Source organism: Lynx rufus, unplaced genomic scaffold, assembly GCF_022079265.1.
Source record: "Lynx rufus isolate CCGP_SWC_20201006 ecotype Redwood Valley unplaced genomic scaffold, mLynRuf1.p SCAF_6, whole genome shotgun sequence".
NCBI classification, from domain to species: Eukaryota; Metazoa; Chordata; class Mammalia; order Carnivora; family Felidae; genus Lynx; species Lynx rufus.
In genome coordinates, this window is record NW_025814878.1 from 90,324,366 (window position 1) to 90,346,207 (window position 21,842).

General features: G+C 34.8%; 1 protein-coding gene across 2 annotated transcripts in view; it reads left to right on the forward strand.

Moving 5' to 3' along the window:
• Positions 1-21,842, forward strand: part of KHDRBS2 (KH RNA binding domain containing, signal transduction associated 2) — a 577,798-nt gene that overhangs the window by 492,764 nt on the left and 63,192 nt on the right. Inside the window, exon 9 of one of the 2 annotated variants that reach the window (XM_047102966.1) lies at positions 18,847-18,852. The exons of the other annotated variant lie outside the window; for it this stretch is intronic. Coding sequence (XP_046958922.1) covers positions 18,847-18,852 — 6 coding nt within the window. The remainder of the gene's footprint in view (positions 1-18,846; positions 18,853-21,842) is intronic. 2 annotated transcript variants of the gene reach the window in all.

Genomic DNA, 21,842 nt, shown 5'->3' on the forward strand with positions numbered 1-21,842 from the left:
GTGTGTGAAAAAGAGAGAGGCAGATACAGAGACTCCTACTGTCTGTATGTATATATGTGTGGCTTTGTTTCATTTTAGCCAAAGATCTAGTCAGCATGAAAAAAGATATAAGTAATTAGTGGTTGTATTTGCCTGAATAAGTTCAACTGAATAAAACTGGGAGGAGAAAGAATAAAAGAGGTTCACCACATTAGACAATGGAAGCTCATTCCACATTATTACTGTTGTTATATAGTCACGACATGTATGCAGTGTCTTTCCTTCTTTGGCTGTGGAGGTGAGGGAGAGGTAACATTTCTTCCCCCTCCCCGACCCCACCCTGTCCTAAAACAATTTTAATACAATAGTTTGTAAACATGAAAGTAAGGAGCAAAGTGATCCTGATGCTTTATTCCCCATTTGTTGGAAATAATAATTTTAAAAAGAAGACCTCCTCCTTGAACCAATCCCACAGAAAAATATTTTTATAGACTTCAAGTCTTTATGATCTTTGTATGTATACACATATAGACATATTTCATTTTCTCAGAAAGGGTCCAGTTGCACAGTTGCCCTTTCACCCTAGTATATTTGTGGGATAAAGTTCAATACATATATTGCTAGGTTCTAGAGTATGTAGAACATTAAATTTTGATAAATGTTGTCCAGTTACTCTTCAAAGTGGTTATACAAATCTGTACTCCCACAATCAAAGAACAGGAATATTACTTTTCCTGCATTGTGAATAATAGCTATTTGCAATTTTTGTTGAAGTGAGAGATATAGAAAAATAGCTTCTCATTTTATAAAATTTGCCTAAGTTTGAATATTAGATTCTGAGTAGCATGCCTTACACTTTTTTTAATAGTTTTTACTTTGTCTGTTAATGCGTATATTTTTAAAAACATAAAATATATGTTAACTTAAAAATTCTAATGTTGATAATAATTTAAAAATGAAGCACTAAGATTCCTGTAAGGACACAGATGCATGTGCAGTGTTCTGTTATTTTTATTAGGTTGAACCATGTGCAATTTCCACTTTTGTAGGTTAAAAAAAAATCAATAGATATTGTCATCTTCATATGATTCAACCTAATAATTCACCTAATATTTCATATTTTTGCATTTAATTGTATTAAAAATTCACACCGTGTTTTACTTGAAGAATGTACCAGATACCATGCTAATTTCTAGATTAAATTGATTTATAACACAAAATTGGTATGTGATGAGAGGAATCATATTCTGGAAAAAAAGCACTCTTACTCATATCTTGAGTGATTTCTCACACATATTATACTCTTGGTATAGATTTTTTAATTTACTATTTCAAAATAATTAAAAAGAATCTTTATAGAATGCTGAATGACAAAGTACAGTCTTGACAAAAGTCGTTAAATGAAGTAAACTATGTTAAAAAGTTATCAGTCGATTACTATAATGATTAAAGTAATAAATACTTTTCAGGTTCTTAATTAGAAGCTATATACCAGAACATGAGGCTAAGATTGCTAAAACACTAAAAATCTTTAGGGATATGTATGTGTTTTTGAATTAAATAATTTATAATTAATTAAATATCTGAAGCTAAATATTAAAGTAATTCTGGTTTAGATAAGTATTTTCAAAAAATACTTCTGGCTGGGAAGTCTACACATATTGCTAGATTTAATTTCAGGTTTCTTTTTTTTAACTGAATAAAAGAAACATACTTGGTAGAGTCATTCTAAGGTTTGTTTTCATATGCCTTTAATGAGATTTGAGTGCTGTGATTTAATTGCTTCAATGATTCACATTTTCTAATCTAAAAGGGTGATGCCTGATATTATCAAGTAATTTTTAACAACCATTCATAATAATTAAATGTTGCATTTTCCTTCTAATATAGCAGTTCAGTAGTTTACATATGATTAACAACTAAGCTCAAGCTTGTATAGGTAATGACTACACTTATTAATCTCCCACACATATTATAATTCTATGTAAAATAAAAATGCAATTAGTTTTTGGAGAATAAATACATGTTACATCATTTTAAAGAAGATAACAGAGTACTACTTTTTTAATGGATAACTACTTATGTGGCTTCATTTCATCAAGGAAATAAATTTGATTTTATCTTTCAAATTCACTTGTATAAAACTATTAAGGAAATGTACTATTAGGGCATAGGACATGAGTTTTGAAGGCAGAGACTGTATCTTTTTGTCTTCTTTTGTTTCATTTGTATTCCTTCAATAAATATAAATTAGTACTGGCTACATGCAATGTTAGAAACAAAAGAGTCAAAGGAACTCTTATCCTTCTGGAGAGACTGACATATAGATCATTACAATGCAACATGGAAAGTGCTGGGCTAGGGAGACATCCATGTGTTTCTGACCTAGACATGCATGTGTTTCTGACCTAAATCAGAATGGTCAGAAATTACTTTCTGTAAAGAGTAGTGTATGTGCTGAGCTAAAGGGATGAATACAAATGGATCAGGTTAAGAAAAAGGAGGAAGACATTCTAGAAGAAGAAGCAAGGTATAGGAATGAACAGGAAATGGGTGATGGGAGGAAGCTGATTACAAATAAATTGTATGATGTGGAAGGCTGAGGATCTTTATTCTTTCCAGCACACTTTATTCTTTCCAGAGTGATTGCATTGTGTAAATACTGCATTTTCTCTCACAAGTTATGGCAGCTTTTAAGTCTTGTGCACAATTCTCACTCCCATGTAGTAGCATTATATATTTGGTATATATTATATATGGTACAGCATCCATATATTTGCCATAACCTGACCATGGACAGAGTATACTTCTCCACTCTTTGATTGCCTATGTGATTTGCTTTGGCCAATGTGATACAGTGAAAATAAAGTAAGAAAAGGCATGAAATGTACTTGAGTCCTCTTTTGCTTTTGCCATTTCCATAAGAAGAATATATCCTGAGTACCTCTCTAGTCCAGGAAGGATGAGAGACATGTGGATGCAACCCCTTGCCTAGGACAAGTTCAGCCATGCCCAGCCTAGATCAGCCCAACTGCAGACACCTCATAAACACATGACTGAAAAATATGTGCTTATTTTTGTTGCTATTAAAGTTTTGTGGTGGTTATGCAGTAATAGCTGACTAATACACAATTTTGAGTGTAAATGCTGGCAAGTTGACAATCAACATATATTTTCTGAATGGAAGAGATAACTTTATTTGTTACTGCTTTTTGAGAATTACATTTATCTAAAAAAAAAAAATTAAATCATATTAAACTCTCACAAACTCCCCTGGAACTGAAAAACAAACCAGGACTGTGGCACAGAAAGGGCTATATTGTATTTGAGCCATTCAGAATTGGCCTTTTGGGGCACCTGGGTGACTCAGTGGGTTAAGCATCTGACTTCAGCTCAGGTCATGATCTCACGGTTTGTGGGTTCAAGCCCCGCATCAGGCTCTGTGCTGACAACTTGGAGCCTGGAACCTGCTTCAGAATCTGTGTCTCCTTCTTTTTCTGCCCTTCCCCTGCTCTCACTCTCTCTCTTGCTCTGTCTCTGTCTCTCTCAAAAATGAAATAAACATATAAAAAATTAAAAAAAAAAGAAATGGCCTTTTATGTTTTATAATAGAATAAAACTAGCAACTAAAACCAACTGATTGATCTTAGGGGGTGCATGGGTAGCTCAGTCCATTAAGCAGCCAACTATGATTTTGGCTCAGGTCATGATCTCACACTTCGAGGAATCGAGCCCTGTGTTGGGCTCTGTGCTGACAGCACACAGAGATTGCTTGAAATTCTGTCTCTCCTTCTCTCTGCCCCTCCCCTGTGTTCTCTCTCTCTCTTTCTCTCAAAATAAACATTTAAAACCAACTGATTGATCTTAAACTCATGAGGTGATAAATCCTGGACTGGTCACTGACCTAACGACAGGGGTACAAATCTGAATCCTGCCAAAATAATGAATAGGTGCTTTGTTTATACAGCAAGACTGCTTTCTAGAAAAAACAAGCACAGACAGCTCATTGCCTACACAACATCAAACTTAAATGGGCCCGGATATTCCCAGTCAAACACAACACGGCTCAGTCAGTAGTAGCCAGAGACTTGATCTCCTAATGTGTGATAGAAACTCTGAATTTTTAATTCTAAAATATAAAACAATCAAAATAAAACAAAAAATAAACAAACAGGCAAACCAACAAGCCAACCAACCACAAAATACGTCTCAATTTCCCTTGCTGGATATGTATACTTCTATATGCCCCCTCCCGCCAGTAGTTCAGAATTCTTAATTTGCACACAGGAATCATCAGTGCTCAGGATCATGTTTATATTCCCCGGATAAAACTGACCTCTCTTACTGTTGTGCCAAAGTTTCACAGTGAATCTCCAAAGAGGATTTAAAGACCGTTCATAACAAGGTTTGCTATTCTCTTCTCTTTGTCCCAGGAACATCAGCAGCATCTGCTCTCCATTTTTAAAAGCTTGGGAAAAGGGAAATATTTGGAAATTTCTAATCTGGATATTGTTAGTTTTGCTCATTTTATTTATTTTTTTACTTATTTGTTTTGAAAAATAGGTCTTACTGATGGCATTGAGGTATCTACACTTCACGTGATTTTGAAAAAGAAATTTGTAGAAAAATATTAGCCTGAGTTTAGAAACTTGGATTTCTTAAGACTGATTTTTTTTATTATTATTTTTTTTAATGTTTAATTTTGAGAGAGAGAGAGAGCTGGGAGGAGCAGAAAGAGAGGGAGAGAGAGAATCCCAAGCAGGCTCCAGGTTGTCAGCACAGAGCCCAACACAGGGCTCAGTCTCACGAATCATGAGATCATGACCTGAGCCAAAATCAAGAGTCGGATGCTCAACTGACTGAGCCACCTGGGAATAATATCTGCATTTAATCAGTTTTTATTTCATTCTTTGTTTTGCAAAGTCATTCCATATAAGCATGGACTTAAGAGTTACTGTATGGATAAATGATATACACATTTGTATTAAAATGCTCAATATCATTCGGTGTCTCCAGCTAGAATAAAAGGGGAGTTAGGTAATCTATGTAAATAAAATTAAATCCTGTCTTTGTGTCATTACATCATATAAAAATGATTGGGCATATTTTCCTCAAATTTGGGACATATGGTTGGGATGTTCTATTTGTAAATATTGGCTAGAGGCTCACACAATCGTCCAGGTGCCTCAAAACAAAATGCCATGGTTTTCCATAATAAATGAATCTGAGGTACAGGGAGAGGCATAGGTGCCTCATATGCAGGGTTATGCCATTGAGAGAATACAAAATGGTTTCAAAGAAGAGCCCCCAGGTGAAACTCAGAAGCAGATACTCTGTAGGCAAGTTGATTCTTATAGAGGCAACAGTGGGTAGCAGGTATATATTTATTATCAATGGTTTATTCTATTCCCAAACAGCTAAATTATAGATTTCAGAAGGATCCACAATTAGGTTTAAATGAATGTTGTTTGTTAGAAGGAAATTACTAGAGACACATAGCTGGATTTTTTTGCACGGGAGGAAGATGATCTTGAATAGATTCAGGGAATTCAAGAAGAGAAATAAAAGTCACATGTGGTAAAACATAGTGTTACATGTTTCCCAAAGTCAACAAGTGTTTTACATTTTGGTACTGAAGATACATATTTTTTCCAATTTTTTTCTGAAAAAAAAATGTGTCTTAAGTTTAGCTAAATTAAACTTCTCAGACCACTACTCAAGTCATTGATTAAATAAAGCCTGTCTGTTTCATGGATAAAAATGTGCTGAGGCTACATCATGTATTTAAAAACATCTCTACCATGTTTTTATAAGATGCACAGAGAGTTATTCTACTGATATGCAACCCAAGAGAGGAAATAAAGTACTGTAATTTGGTGAGTTTCTTCTACTTTTATAGTATTTTATGATTGAGCTCTATCTATGAATGCTAAGCAATCAGCTTTAGTGTCAGACAGATGTGGGTTTCATTCCCAGCCCAGACACATTCTAGCTATGTGATTTTGGAGTTTATGCCTCAATTTTATGAGGAGTAAAATGGGGATGGATACTACGTACCTCTTGGGGGTGTAATCAGAACAAATTATGACATTTAATGTAAAAAATGTGCCTACAGTATCATATCCATTGAATGTTAGTTGTTATTGGTATTCACATAAATTTTAAGTGTAACTTGTTTATCATTGCATTGTCATATTTTCAAACTGGGCTGGTTTCTGATTGGGTGGTTTAAAAAATAATGGCATTTTTCATACTTCCTGGTCAAAAGTTCTCACTCTTTATTTCCCAGTTTGAACCATTCAAGAGAAGTATATTATTTTCTACATATTATCCCACTTTTTTCTTCCTGTGATGCTAACTACAATTTTCTTGAAAAACACACTAAAGATCGGTATTTTTTTAATTCCACAGTTCCCATATGGTCTTCATCCTTATATTATTGCTACATTTGTTAAGACAAACATCTAGCTTTTACTATTTTATTATCCCACATTGTAGCAACTCTAAGAGGTGTATTTCCTATGGCATCCATGGGAGAAGAGTTCTAAGTTGGGGGATTTCAGATATTAGTGGGGTGCCAAGAAGTGAACCCAAGAAAGATGATATAAATGTTCTGAGTGTCACTAAAATAAAATAAACATTCTTAAATTACATTTTTTTAATTTATTTATTTATTTATTTATTTATTCATTCATTCATTCATTCATTCGTTCATTTATTCTGAGAGCGACAAAGAGAGTGTAAGTAGGAGAGTGGCAGAGGGAGAGGGAGAGAGAGAATCCTGAGCAGACTCCATGCTTAGTGTGGAGCCTGACATGGGGCTCAATCCCATGAACTGTGAAATCATAATTTGAGCCAAAATCAAGAGTTGGACACTTAATCAACTGAGCCACCCAGGCACTCCTACGTTTACATATTTAAATCAATATTATTAAATATTTAAATCAATATTATTAAATCAATATTATTAAATATTAAGAGTAGAATTGTTCTACTCTTGTTGATGGATGGCAGGATAGGAGGATATTTAGTTTAGAAGTTGGGGTTATGACTGAGAAAATGTCTACTAATATTCCAAATTGTCTGGTAAATTAAGTACTCCCTTTCCTCCCCTGAAAGCAGTTACAAATTGCCTACATTTGGACGATAAGCTTAATAGAAATGAAGGAAATACCATTGTGGAAAGAGTCTGATGCACAACACACAACAGGGAATGGGCAGGAAATGAGTGGTGGATTGTCGGTGAGCAAAGCACTAGGAAACAAGGGTACAGAAGTAAGTGGAACCAAATTGCTAAGGGTCCAAAATCAAGGCAGAGAGGTTTGGCTTCCAGTCAATAGTCAATCTATTCTTTCTGACATCTTGTCCTTTAAATTGAACAAAGAGATCAAAAAACAAAATCTAATGTCTCTTGACAGTAGGGGGTGGAGTATGTATGTCATTTAGGACTGACAGTGGAGTGAAGAAATGAAGGAAGACACAAAAAAATCAACTGTAGTGTGGTGGCACTAGGTCCTGGCAAAGCCCAGTCAGTCATCTGTGCTGTCTTTAGAAAACTGGACACCTTTATGTTATGACACCTCTATCCATAGAGTGTGTATTTTTAGATTTTATTGTAGCTCCCTATTTTATTTTATTCTCCTCTTTAAGTCATGTTTATTATGCTTTCTGTTTGGAGACACATGGTACTTGAATTTGCTGTCAGATTAACCAGCTATGTGGTGTTGGGTAAATTATCATCACCTCTGTAAATTTCCTCATGTGTAATTTGAGGAAAGAAATACTTGTTTCATTGAATTGTGATAGGGGGTTTACACATGAGATTAAGGATGAGAAAGAGACTTGCACAATCCAGGGCATAATAGCAATGCCAACTTTACTCAAATACTTTAGTGCCAAATACCATGTTGTGCATGGAATTTAATAAATCCTTGAAATTATGACTGTTAGAGCTGGTATTAATATATTTTAGTAGTTGTTCATTGTCTCAAAGACATGTTCTGGTAAGTAACTTTATTAAACAGTATGGTACATGATATAATATTAAAATCTTAATGTTTTTCTTTTTATGGCTATGTCTTATTGTATTTCATACCCTTAATATGAGTGCTGAAATCCTGGAAAGATATCAAACATATGCTGTTATGTTCTTTCCTAAATTAAAGAGGGTATTTCCTTTGAGGTTTCTATCACCAGAGAACATAGACATCCTAGGTAATATTTTTCCTTCTACACATGGATCTCTCTGGACACTTTCATTGTGTGTCAGTTTATAATTCCGCTCTGTTCTTTCCCAAATGAGTAAGTAAGAGTGAGAATGAATTTTCTCATTGTTTTGCCATGATTTCTTGGCATTCTCTGCTTCAATACTTATTTGCAAATGAAGAGCAAAATGACTTCATTACTCTTTCACTGCTTTTCACAACAGCTTCTGTTGCTCTTTGTCAATGGGTTAATAGCACAGCATGGCAAAATGCACTTTTTCTCTTCTTTATTCAGGTCCTCTTCTAAATATAAAACTGGAAATTTATATTTTATCAAATCCAGAGTAATTTTTAAATCATAAATATTTTTAGGTGACCTCCACTTAGCAGCCTAAAATACAGCATATCAGACTGTAAAAATGGTCACATACAACATGACCTTTATATTAAAATGCATTTTTGATATAAACAAAATCACCAAAGACACTGAAACAAGGCCAAAGACACCAAAGACACTGAAGAAAGACAGAGAAGGTCAACAATATGATTTTTTTCACTTTCAGTGAAAATGATACAGATACATTTTGAATTAAAAGTAAAGTAGGTTCTTTCTAAATTCTCTGTAAGTTAAATCAAATTTTAAAATCAATGAGTTCACTATTTTCAATTCTCTATACTCTTGTTGACAACTGAGAAATAGCTTTTATAATTTAAACAATTACCTCTAATAGTTCTATTTTATTAATCTATATTTAATCTAGTTTTTTTGTAAATTTAACATGAGTTTTAAGTTTTTGAATTTTTTGGAAAAAGTAAATCAAGGCACACCTGGAATATGATGTAGAAATTATGAACCAAAAGATAGTCCCTATCTACCCAAATTGTGAATAGAAATTCACAAACTGCACCTGCCTTGGGAGGATAATCATAAAATGATGTAAGGTTTCCATGTAAGTCTAAAAAGTGCTGAGTAAGGCTCTTCATTTTCATTTTGAAACTTGGGATAGTCTATTGTTATTGGTTTGATTTCAATACTATATCAGTCATATGCTTTCATTGTATAAAAAAATCCCTTTTTTAAATTTTTTTTTAATTTTTATTTTAGAAACTGCCCCATTTTCAACTCTGAAAGGGCTCCTTAATGATCTCTTAGCTGAACCTGGTCAGCAATGCATGTTTACTGCTGTTTGGCATAAATCCTCCAGGGACTCTGGGCCTCTCATTATACTCCTCTTTTCCATCATTGTTCAGACAATGCTCCAAATTCTCCACAATAAAATCCAAGAAACCTACATACACTGCCTCCACAGTATAGCATTTAGAGATACAAGAGTATTAGGAATCAACATATTAAAAGGTTTAAATGTTCATTTATTCATATGTTTAGTTATCCAACAAATATTTATCAAGCCCTTTGTGCCACGGGCAGAAGAATATCTGAGTGAGCAAAACAAACACCCCACCATGTTGCCTTCCATTCTCAATTTCCACTCCCCACTTCTAGGAGTTGCCTTTGATTTCTCTCTCCACTCCTGGGCTTTCTTCTGTTCTGAGTTCCCAGGTGAGAAGGGACATTGGGAGGAGGCTATGTTAATATACATTTAAAAATAACTTGGAGATCTTAATGAACAAGAAGATAGAATAGATCCCAATAGAATAGATCCCAAAGGCACAACATGGAGTGAGGAGGTGAGATTTACAAAAACCAAGGGAGAGGCCTCCCTCCATCCCCCCACCCCTGCATCTGGCTGGAGTGTTTGAGGATTTGGGAAACAGGAGGGTCAGGCTGGCTTACTACCTGAGGACTGTGAGAAGAGAGGCGGGTAAATAAGATTTGGGAGGACCTTTTGCTCTTTGTTATAGCCCTATTGCTACCTGTTTGAGAGACTTTAAATGTTGCTTGTTGTTTAGGACTATTGGCATTGGACTTGAGCTTCTTCCTCTGTGACACCATGCTGAGACTGGCTAAGAGTCTGCTCTATTTTATTGGAATACACAAGTCCATAAAGGATTCTTTCCAGGACAAAAAAAAAATTGGGGAGAAAAGTGAGCAGTTTCTCCACAGAGAAACCTGAGAAATAGTTACAGAGAGGTTGTGTAGCATTTCATTTTTCTAAGGCATTTCCTCAAATTGCTCAACATTTTTTATTCTTACGGATTATGTCCTTGATTTATGCTAGTCTTATTACTGAAGTATATGAAACATAACTAGTGAAAATTAACCCTTTCTCAGTTTAAATCATTTTGTATTGACATCTACAAATTATTCATTTGCAATGAAAAATACCGACTTTTCCTTCCTGTTCCCGCCCTTCGTTCATAGTATATTTGATATTGTATTTACATTATTTGATATTATAACTGAACTTATATTTTTGTTAGTAATAACAGAGATTACAGAAGTATTTTGCAAGCCTAATGAGACAACACAAATGTAGTAAAAATTAGGTCTTGTGTAATTTTATGGTACTAAGGCACCCATGTTTATTTGTGCAGATAAATTTCTCTCTGCCCCCAAATACAATGTATATATTCGTATCACCATTTACAAAATGGAGATGTGTTAAAGGCAGAATGCAAATAGCAGTTAATCTGGTTTCAAACTTCATAGTTTTCTACTGCATCACACTAATCTCCCAAACTTTTTATAACCTTCCTCTGTAATGACAGATCCATTTAATACATATGTATTTATTTCAGACAATTTCCATCAGCAGGCTTTAAAGAATTTGTGCTAGGCGATCTTTATTTGACATTTATGGTGCTAGTCTCCAGATAAATAGTACCAAATACCTTAATGTAATGATTTGCAATTCTGTTTTATAAATATTCAGGGGCATATTAGTTGATGTGTACAAAATCTTCCAGATTAAAATGAACCATTAGAATTTTGTAAACTGATATCACCAGCATATTATTGCTAAAATAGGAAACATAAAGACAGTGTCACTGGCACAAAATCAAATAGGTGTTTATAGGAATTGCTAAGCAAACATGTACTTGTCTTCTAAAGTATGTAATAGTCAAAAGTGTCAGTTAAATTCAAACCCAACCACCTTGATTAATTCCAAAGGAGGCAACACCTGTGATTGACAGCATCTTTCTCTAATCTGCATCCTTATTTGCATCATACAAGCATTGCATCTCTTCACTGACCACATATTTTAAAGCTTGAGAACCGTTTCTAAAATTAGACAACAGAAACAGCTATTCCTTAGAGCATCTGAAACCAGTCCAGTAAAAATACAGTTAGAGGAAATATGCTGAAAGCAAAGATGCTACAAATTTCATTTCCAACACCTTTCAATCTTGACTCTTTGCCTGAGTCTTACAACTAAAAATATATTTAATATTAATAATAAGCAACATGTGATAGAAAAAAAACAATTATCTTTGACACTCAATTATGGAAGAAATTTTCAAAACTACTCAAGAATTTCTCCATGGCATTTCCCAAAGTGTCACTTACTAAGACTATTTGTGTTACGTCTGTCAACATATTTAGATTTTATATATTTCATGTGAAGGCACCCTGCCAAACAATTGGTATTCTGTAAGTTTCCATGATTCCTTATTTCCGTTTCAAATAAGTTAAAATCAGGAGTGTCATAAAATATTCAAAAATGTATCATTTTCTATTCTGTTGGTAATGGTTTTGTGTTTTTCATTGTGTGTGTTCTTGTTTTTTTACAAATCGTCCTCTCCAGAGTGCTACCGGTCTAGTGGTACCAAGGACACTTTGGAATCTTGTTCTTTGTGATTTCCACTTTTGTTTGCAAACTTTCTCTAAGAAAACAATACAGATGCTTTTAGAAGAACAATTATAAATTTATTGAATTTCTCTCACCAATAAGAACTTTAGAATGTTTAGATAGACCATATATAATTGAATTTTCCAATTAAAAATAATACAGCATGCGTTTTAAATAGTTCATCTTTTTTTTTTTTGGATGTAGTTTAACATTAGCGCATATTTTTTGTATGTTACTTTTTCAAGTTATTTTATGAGTAAGTAAACAATATAAGCAAGCTGAAGTCTTCTCCAGTAAATTAAGTTTGCCATTTAGTGCCTGCCCACAGGTTCAGACCTTTAAAAAAGTTAGGCCAGGCTTAAAAGACAGCATGTTCTGGAAGAAGACAAAAGTTAAAGCTGAAACCACAATCCTTCGCACACATTCTGGTTCCTTTAGGCTGCTAGTGTTCATTTAATTTTTGCTGATTAGCCAAATCCTACCATTATGATGGCCATCAATTGTATCAGGCAGCCTGTGTCTGTTCACCATAACTTGAGGCTAAAATGTGCTACCAGGGAAAAATGAAAGAGCTCTTATATTTTCTAAAATAGTTTGGTGTTTTACAAATGCCAAGGCATGAATCACCTACTTGGAGCATGTGACTTCATGAGCTTTAGTTCATCTGTACTTAGAAGGAGAGCTTGCTAACTTTTGGGGTACCACTAAAACCTAGCAGATGAAACACAATTCTTAAATCTCAAAAAAAACTGGAAAAAGAGAATCAAGAACAGTAAATCCACTTTAATTATATTTTCATAATATTTTAATTATGAGATATAAGAAGGTTTGGAACTATTACAACTGCTTTTTTGTTATACATTTAGAAGAGTACTGTAAGAGAGGAATGGACACACCATTTTAACTTTTGTGTTTTTAAGAAGCATGTAAACCGTCATGCAGAAAAAAAAATGAATAAGGCAGTGTGAAAATTCAATACTTTTGGTGGGGCAGTGTTAGATAAGCCATGGGTTGGTATCCATCAGAGTTATCAGCATTGCTAACCTATCTATACAAGCAGATGTCTAGTTAAGAATGTTTTGCTTTATTCTTTTGAATACAGATAGAGTGACTACTCTCTTATGCTTTTTCCACTGAATTCTTTGAAAGGATTGGAGTCCTTTGAACATCAAACTATCTCTATGCAAAACCACTGCTTTCATTAATATTTTAGATAGCTGCTGATGGAATACTATCTACTACACACAAACCGAGCTTTCATTTCAGCAACACAGCAATCATTTATTTAGAGCCAGTAGTATTATATCCATTTTATAAGTGGATAGAAATCATCCACTACAGGTTGATGAATTCGCTTAATGTCATATAACAGAACTGCATTTTATGTTGGACTCTAACTAGCTTTGGGAAATATACTAATTCTCATGGGCCATATTTGATACAGCTATAAAATAAGGCTAGGAGGAGGAGGAGGCTAACTTTTCATGTTACTAAGTTATGGCAAATACCACACACAACATTGAACTAATCTATACTTGGAGTTTTGTTTAATTGTTCAAATTCAGCAAACACTTATCAAATGTTTAATATATACACCAAGCTGGCAATAGGGACAGATATTAAGATGAACACCCAGAAAAAATCTACCTGTCAGAAACTCATGAACTGAACGAGAGAGATACAAGGCTATACTAACAAGCAGAATATTAAGTTCAGACACAAGTGCTCTGGCCAAATGGAGCAAACATGAATTGGATGTACTCTTTCACCTAAAACAACAAAGAACACACAAAACACATGAAACAGCAGCTTTATGACACTGAACACTGGGCATTGATGGACAGCAGTATCTGAGAGATGGGAAACCAATGAGATGAACCCAGCAATTGCCCCCGTTTACAGACTTAAGAGAGTTTCTGGACTGTGATATAGTAAGGAGGGTCTCAGGGTGAGTTCACCAGACTCCCGGAATTGAGCTGGGAATCCAGGGAAGCCAAGGCAGATAGAGATTCTAAGAGTACTGGATAGGAGAGAGATGCACAGACAGTGAATTCCAGAATCTACAGAATATTGATTAGCACACATATGTGAATAAATATCTGAGTTTGGGGAAAAGATTACTGCCTAAAAGAATAGTAACAGGATCCAGCATTTACACAGGACTAGGAATAGGGCCCAATCCCAATTTTCATACTGGAAAACATCATTTATTAATGAGGCATTGAGTAGAGTACATACAATGGTCTCAAGAGTGGGGAATAATGAGCCCTAAGCTAAGTACTGCTGTGGTCCACCTAACAGATTTTAAAAATCAGAAGCAAGGCTGAAAAGAAAATTGGGTTTCCATGTAACTAAACTGCATCCCAAAACAAAGCTCTAGAACATTTATATGAAAACAAAAATATCCAACACTGAAAAAAGTAAAATTCACAAAGTATGGCATCCAACAGAAAATACCAAACATGCAAAGAAGTAGGAAAACTCACATCATAAAGAGAAGAATTAATTAAAACTTACCCAGCATTTGACACAGATGTTAGAATTAGTAAGAAAGACACTGAAATAATTGTTATAACTATACTCTAATTGTCCAAAATATTAAGCAGAGACATGGAGAATATTTTTACAAGACACTAGATATGATAATTACCAAATGTCTAGATATGATAATTACAATATGTAAGATGAAAAAGAAACTGAATGAGATTAATAGCAAATAAGACATTGAAGAAATGATTAGTGAACTTGAAGACTAGTAATATAATAGAAACCATTCACAATGAAGCACAGAGAATAAAAAAATAAACAGAACACAGTTATGGGGTAATTTCAAGAAGCTAAGTATGAAGGAGTAAAAAAAAAAGGGAGGGATAGAAAATTATTTTTAAAAGATTTTAGCCGGAATTTCTCAGTTTTCATGAAAACTATTTAAGCCTGCACATCCAGGAAGTACAATGCACACTAAAAACAAGAAACTGGAAAACTACTTTAAGGCACATCATAATTAAACTGATTTAACTAACAACAAAGAGAAAATTATAAACCCAGACAAAGAAAAAGGACACATTATGTGCAGGGGTACAAAGATAAGGGTAATAGCAGATTTCTCAAAAGAAATAGTGCATGCAAAAAGACTGTGGAGCAATTTTTAAAGTCTGAAAATAAAAGGGAAAAAAAATCTGTCAGTTTAGAATTCTATACACAGAAAAAAAGAAATCTTTCAAAAATGAAGGTGAAATAAACACTTTTTCAGACATAGAAAATCTGAAATAATTCATCAACAATAGATTCAAACTACAAAAAAATATATATTAAGGTACTTAATAGGCAGAAGTAAAATGGTTATGAAAATCTGAATTACATATGGAATGAAAAGCATCAGAAATGATAACTACATGAGCAAATACATAAAATGGTTTTCTTAGAACTTATATTGCTTAAAAACGTAATTGACTAAGGGGTGCCTAGGTGGTGCAGTCAGTTAGGCGTCAGACTCTTGATCTCAGCTCAGGTCATGGCCTCACAGGTTCGTGAGTTCGAGCTCTGCATCGGACTGTGTGCTGATGGCATGGAGCCTGCTTAGGATTCTGCCTCTCATTCTCTCTGCCCCTCCCCTGCTTATGCTCTCTCTCTCAAAATAAATAAACTTAAAAAAAAACATAATTGACTAAGATATATGAAAATAAATTGTATGACAATAGCGTAACAGCACAGGGGAGAAATGGAAGTAGACAAATATAAGATTCTTACACAGTAATGAAGTGGTGTATCACATGAATGTAGATTGTGACAACTTGAATATTTATACTATAAATTATAAAGATACCACCAAAATAACTAATAATAAGATAACAAGGGAAATTAAACTGGATGATAAAAAATACTGAATTAGTTCATGAGAAGTCAGAAAAGACATAAAAAGGGAACAAAGAACAGATGGGACAAATTGAAAACAAATAGCAAAATGATAGTTTTAACCCTAACCATGTCAATAATCACACAAAATATAAATGGTTCTAAATATCCCCATTAAAAGGCAAAGATTGTCACATTGAATAATTTTAAAAGATCGAACTTTATGCAACTTACAAAAAATGTACCTTCAATATAAAAATACAAATAGGTTACATATAAAAGGATGTAAAAATGTAGACCATTCTACTGATCAAAAGGAAGTTGATGGGAAGTATGTGAAAAAATTGGAACCTCCATAAGTTATTAGTGGGAATGTAAAATAGTGCATAGACTGGAAAACAGTTTGCCACTTCCATAAAACTACACATAGTGGTACATACATACAGCAATTCCATCCCTTGGAATATATCAAAAAGAAACAAAACATATGTCCATACAAAAGTTTATAGCCAGATACCCAGTGCAGCATTATGCATAATAACCAAGAAGTAGAAACAATTCAAATACTCATCACCAGATGAATGGATAAGCAAAATGGAGTATATCCATACAGTACAATATTATTTGGTAATGAAAAGGAATGAAGTGTTGATACCTGTGTCAACATGGATGAAATATGTTAGGTGAAAGAAGCCAATTACAAAAGACTACAGAATGTGTGGTTCTGCCCATATTAAATGTCTGGAACAAGTGATTTTATAGAGATAGAAATGAGAATAGTTGGCTAGACTAGGAGATTTGCAGGAATAGGGTAAATGAAGAGTGACGGCTAATAGACACAAGCTTTTTTAAAGAAATGATGAAAACTTAAAAATTAGTTCGTGTTGATAGCTCCCTGACTCATAAATATACTAAAAAACAATGCCTTGTAAACTGTAAACATAGGAACTTGATGGTTGTAAATAATATGTCAAAAAAGCTATTTAAAAGCTTGAGTGGCTATTTTAATATGAAAGTAATTTTCAGAGCAAAGCATATTAAAAGGGAGAAAGAAGAAAATTTCACTATGATAAAGAGGCCAATTAGCAGTAACATAACATCACAAAATATGACAATCCTAAATTTTTAATCCCTTAATAATAGCACTTCAAATATTTTAAGTAAAAACTGATAAGATTGTAATGAGAAATGGATAAATCAGCAATTAAAGTGAGAGTTTCAATACTACTCTCAAAATTGACAGAACAAGTAAACAGAAAATTAGCAAGGATATAGAAGACTTAAACAACACTACCACCACATCCTAATTGTTGTTTGTAGAACACTTTACCCTACAATAGCAGAATAAACACATTCTTCTCAAGTTCATGTGGAACAGATTAACGGATAAAGACATCTCATAGACTGCTATTTAGCAATAAAAAAGAATGAACTTTAGGGAAAGCCAAAGCATGGATGAATCTCAAAATAATTGTGCTAAGTGAAAGAAGGTAAATGAAAAAGAGTACAACTATATGATTCCATTTATGTAAAATTCTAGAAAATGCAAACTAATCTACAGTAACAAAAACGAGACTGTGTTTCCCTGGAGACAGGGGCTGATGGATATGTACCTCATCTGGATTGTGCATTCCTGTGTCAAATTGTATACTTGAAAAATGTTTTGTGTGGTATACCATGTGTTAATTATAGTTGAATAAAGCTGTTAAAAATTCAGATAGCAAGATCTAAAAGTCTTGCTTTTAGGGAGGAGAGATAATTATCTAATAACTATTATTTTTTAGGGTCTCACATTTCAGTTAAATGGACTGCTGTTTATTTACTGATCACCATTTCCAGATAGGAGTTATTTGTTGATAAATGCAATTAATTATTAAAGTAAAATTTAGAAAAGAATCTACTGATTTTTATGCATGATTTCAAGTTAATGACCTCAGGCACTGCCTAGGTTCTTATGACAGATACTTTCTTATAGGTTCTGTGTTTTGGGGGCTTGGGGTTGTTTTGTTTCTTGTGTGTTGCTTTTTTGTTTGTTTCTCTGTAGACTAGTTTCGGTGAACCTTCAGCCTTATTAGGAACTTTCATCCATAGCCTAGGGTTAATAAGGCTCCAAAACAGTGGTCCCCAAATCGGTCTGTTCATTACTATAATCTGGAGAACTTTAAGAATTTACCAATGCTCCATCCCTAGTACAGACCAATTAAATTAGAATCTCAGGAGGGGGGCCAGGCAAAATATCAAGAGATTTTATTAAATAATTTATTTTGATATCTAACTTCTAAAGCATTTCTTTAGAAAATATGTTACACCTAGTCCTTTTTGGTGTTCTGTTTTCACACATCCTTGAATATAAAAATAAGATCTGATACATAGGACAACATACGTGTCAAACTATTCAGAGAAGAGAGTGCCTAGAATGAATCCTTGCAAAATGTCATGAAATATTAACTTGTTAGATGTAAAACAGTTAAGTATATCCATTTGGGCTCAAGCAGATATTGTTATACTAAATTCTACAGTAAATTTGGTATTAAAAGTCAAAATTGTAATGACAATTTCTGGAGGAAAAACTTGACACTGAAAAATGTCTCATTTGTTAACTGGGTTGAAAAACACTGCTATCATTTCAATACCTTACATTGGCCTTCAAAGTTACAGTTTAAGAAACATTCTCTTAACTTCATGCTTGTTACTGATGCCTTTACACACTCCTTTTTCTTGCTTCTATTATTTCTTGGCTTACATTCATTCCAGTCAATAAGTACCATTCACAGTTGATGCAGCATTTTCTTCCAATAATCAATTACAAAGATTTGTAAAACCAGGAGCAAGGTCCTATGTAAGGTCCTGCTTCAAGTGGGAAGGTTGATACAAAGAAGCATAAAATCTAGTCCATACCTGAAAAACAATTACTTTCATGACATCGTAAAAACCTGCCCTTGTGTGCCTCTAAACATAGTCTGGGTTTATAATCCTTGATTCTCAAACCTGTACCTCAATTTAGAGGGAGACAGAAGTTCTGGAAGTAGTAACAGGCTCACCTTTCACTTACTGAGCATGAAGTCTGCAGCACACATAGGACTCACGCTTGGGGACCTCGCAAAGCTATCCTGCCCCACTTATGAATAATGGAACAGGTCATCACTTTATTTTTTGAGGCCCTCGCCAGAGGACCTGGATCAGGTGTTTTGTTTTAAGGGTTGTTGTTGTTTTTTCTTTTTAGCAGCCCCCTTGCTTAACGTGGGGCTTGCACTCATGACCCTGAGATCAAGAGTCACATGCTCTATTGACTGAGCCAGCCAGGTGCTCCTCAGGTGCTTTGTTTTAATGCAGACAACTTCTAGGTTCTCCACGTTCTGAGAATCCCAGTTAAATTGTTGTCTTTTCACGCCTCCGTATCTGCATTAACTACCTTCAGCTGCTGTAACAAATTACCACCCATTTAGTGGTTTAAAACAACATAACTTTATTCTCTCAGAGTTCTAAGAGTCCAGAAGTCCAAAATCAAGGTCTTGGCTGGGCTGTATTCCCTCTAGAGATTCTGGAGAAACTCTTACTTCTTCCAGCTTCTAGTAGCTAGCAGCATTCCTTGGCTTGCGACCGAATCACTCCAGCCTGTGCCTCTGTGGTCACGTTGTCTTTGTGCGTGCGTGCGTGCGTGTGTGCGTGTAAAATCTCCCTCTGCCTCTCTCTATTAAGGACGCTTGTGATGTTATTTATAGCCCATTCAGATAATACAAGACAATCTTATCTCAAGATCCTTAACTTAATTGCATCTGCAAAATCCTTTTTTCCAAATAAAGTAACATTTACAGATTCCTGGGACTGGGACATGGACATATTTTGGGAAGTAATTATCAGTCAGCCACACCATGCCACAACACACACTAATTGTAGATGTGGATAACAGATTCGCAGCTTTTTCTGCATGTCTGGCCAGATCTCCACACTTCCTCTCATCTCCCTACTTTCCTCTCTTTCATTTAACCCTGGAAAGGAAAAGAAAAATCTCAACACTACACAAATATAAACAAATGATCCACAATTTGTTCAGCATAACCATTACTGAGTCACTCAGTGGAGCTGACTATAAGTTATAATCTCTGCTTAAAGATGTTTAGGGGCACCTTGATGGCTCAGTCTGTTGAGTGTCCAACTTAGGCTCAGGTCATGATCTAGCGGTTCGAGAGTTCTAGCCCCTGTGTAGGCCCCTGTGCTGGCAGCTCAGAGCTTGGCTCCTGCTTCAGATTCTGTCTCCCTCTCTCTCTGTCCCTCCCACACTCGCCCTCTGTCTTTCTCAAAAATAAATAAATATGAAAAACTTTTAAAAGAAAGAAAGAAGTTTACATCCATTCTACTGAACAGTTACTATCACCATCTTCTTTCTGAGAAGTGCTCATATAGTTTTGAGGGTACCAGACCAATAAAGTCATGATTCCTTATCCCCCAGAAATAATGATAGGTACAAAGAGAAGCATGTGATCTTCACTGATCACTGAAGTTTGAAAACTGAAGCTAAAAGAAAAACTTCTTTCTTTGGTTAGCTGCTAAATAATGTGACTACAGAACAGCTGGTGGCTTTATTCCCCGCAAATTGGAGATGCCTGACAGACAGAGAGATGAGAAATTGAAAAAAATAGGAGAGAGAGGGGAGAGAGTGAGGAAGAATGACACAAATGGTGTGTTTATGGCATTCCTAGAGCTACCTTTCCTTCCAGTCTGTGAACTACCAAATCCAAGTACTTCCAGTTGGTTTTCAGACACATACATGGCCATGAAGAATATAGCCAATGAAAGTTAAGAAAGAACTTAGATCCCAGTGAATTCTGCAAGTCTTCTTTTTAAGTCACTAATATTATTTCAGTCAAAAATACATCTTATTCAGACAGTGCTATAAATCTCAGTCTCTCAGGAAAGCCTGCCCTGACTACCTTATTAAAATTTACACGCCCACTGCCCCTGTTCCAAAAACTCGGCTCTATTTTTTTCCAGATATCTATCTCCACATAGCATAATATAAACTACATTTAATCACTTTGTTTATTCTTTGTCTCCATTTTAACCATCAACTAGAATATCATCTCTATTTATGGAGAGACTGTTGTCTTATTTACTCGTGTATCACAATCACTGGATTAAGTCCCTGGCACCTTGCAGACACTCAAGATATATTTGTCAAGTGAAATAATTAGGTTTTCAGTTTGTTGAATTCTGTAATATTAGAGACAAATATTAGAGAAAGCTAATGAGATGAAGGTTTAAAAATAATGCAGTTGAGTAACATGTCTTTTTGTATTTTAGTTATAATTGTGTTGGATATTTGGCTTATAGAAAAGCACATTTAGGAAAAAGATTAGGATTTAGAATCGGCTAAAGCTAGGTCAAGTCTTGTCTGCTATTTATTAATCTATGCGATCTTGAGTGAGTGACATAACCCTATTAAACTTATTCTAGTACTATCAAAATGTTGAATGGGACTTTCAGACCCAGGGCAATCTGACTAGACTTGGCCTAAACCCCAGACCAGACCTATGATGTATGAGGGCCCTCCCACTCTTGCCTGTGATTTTTGGTGCCTTACTTTCTGTTATGGCCTGTGTTGTGTCTCACCCATCTTAAATTCATATGTTGAAGCCCTAACACCTGATACCTTAGATTGTGATTATAAGGAGACAGGGCCTTGAAAAGGTAATTCAGTTAAAATGGGATTGTTAGGGTGGGCCCTAATCCAATATACCTTGCGTCCTTATAAGAAAGGAGATTAGGACACAGATACCAGGAATGCAAACCAAGAGGAAAGACCATTTGAGGACACAATGAGAAGGTAGGCATGTGCAAGCCAAGGGAAAAGACCAGAAAAAAAGTAAACCTTCTGACGCCTTGATCTTGGACTTCTAGCCTCCAGAACAATGAGAAGACTAATTTCTGTTAAACCACCCAGTCTGTGGTATTTTGTTATGGCAACTCTAGCAAACTAAATACACATGCCCCAAGCTTTTTCTGACAACAGGCCCTTCCATCAGAGTGTGCCAATTTGGTTAATCCCTAGAAT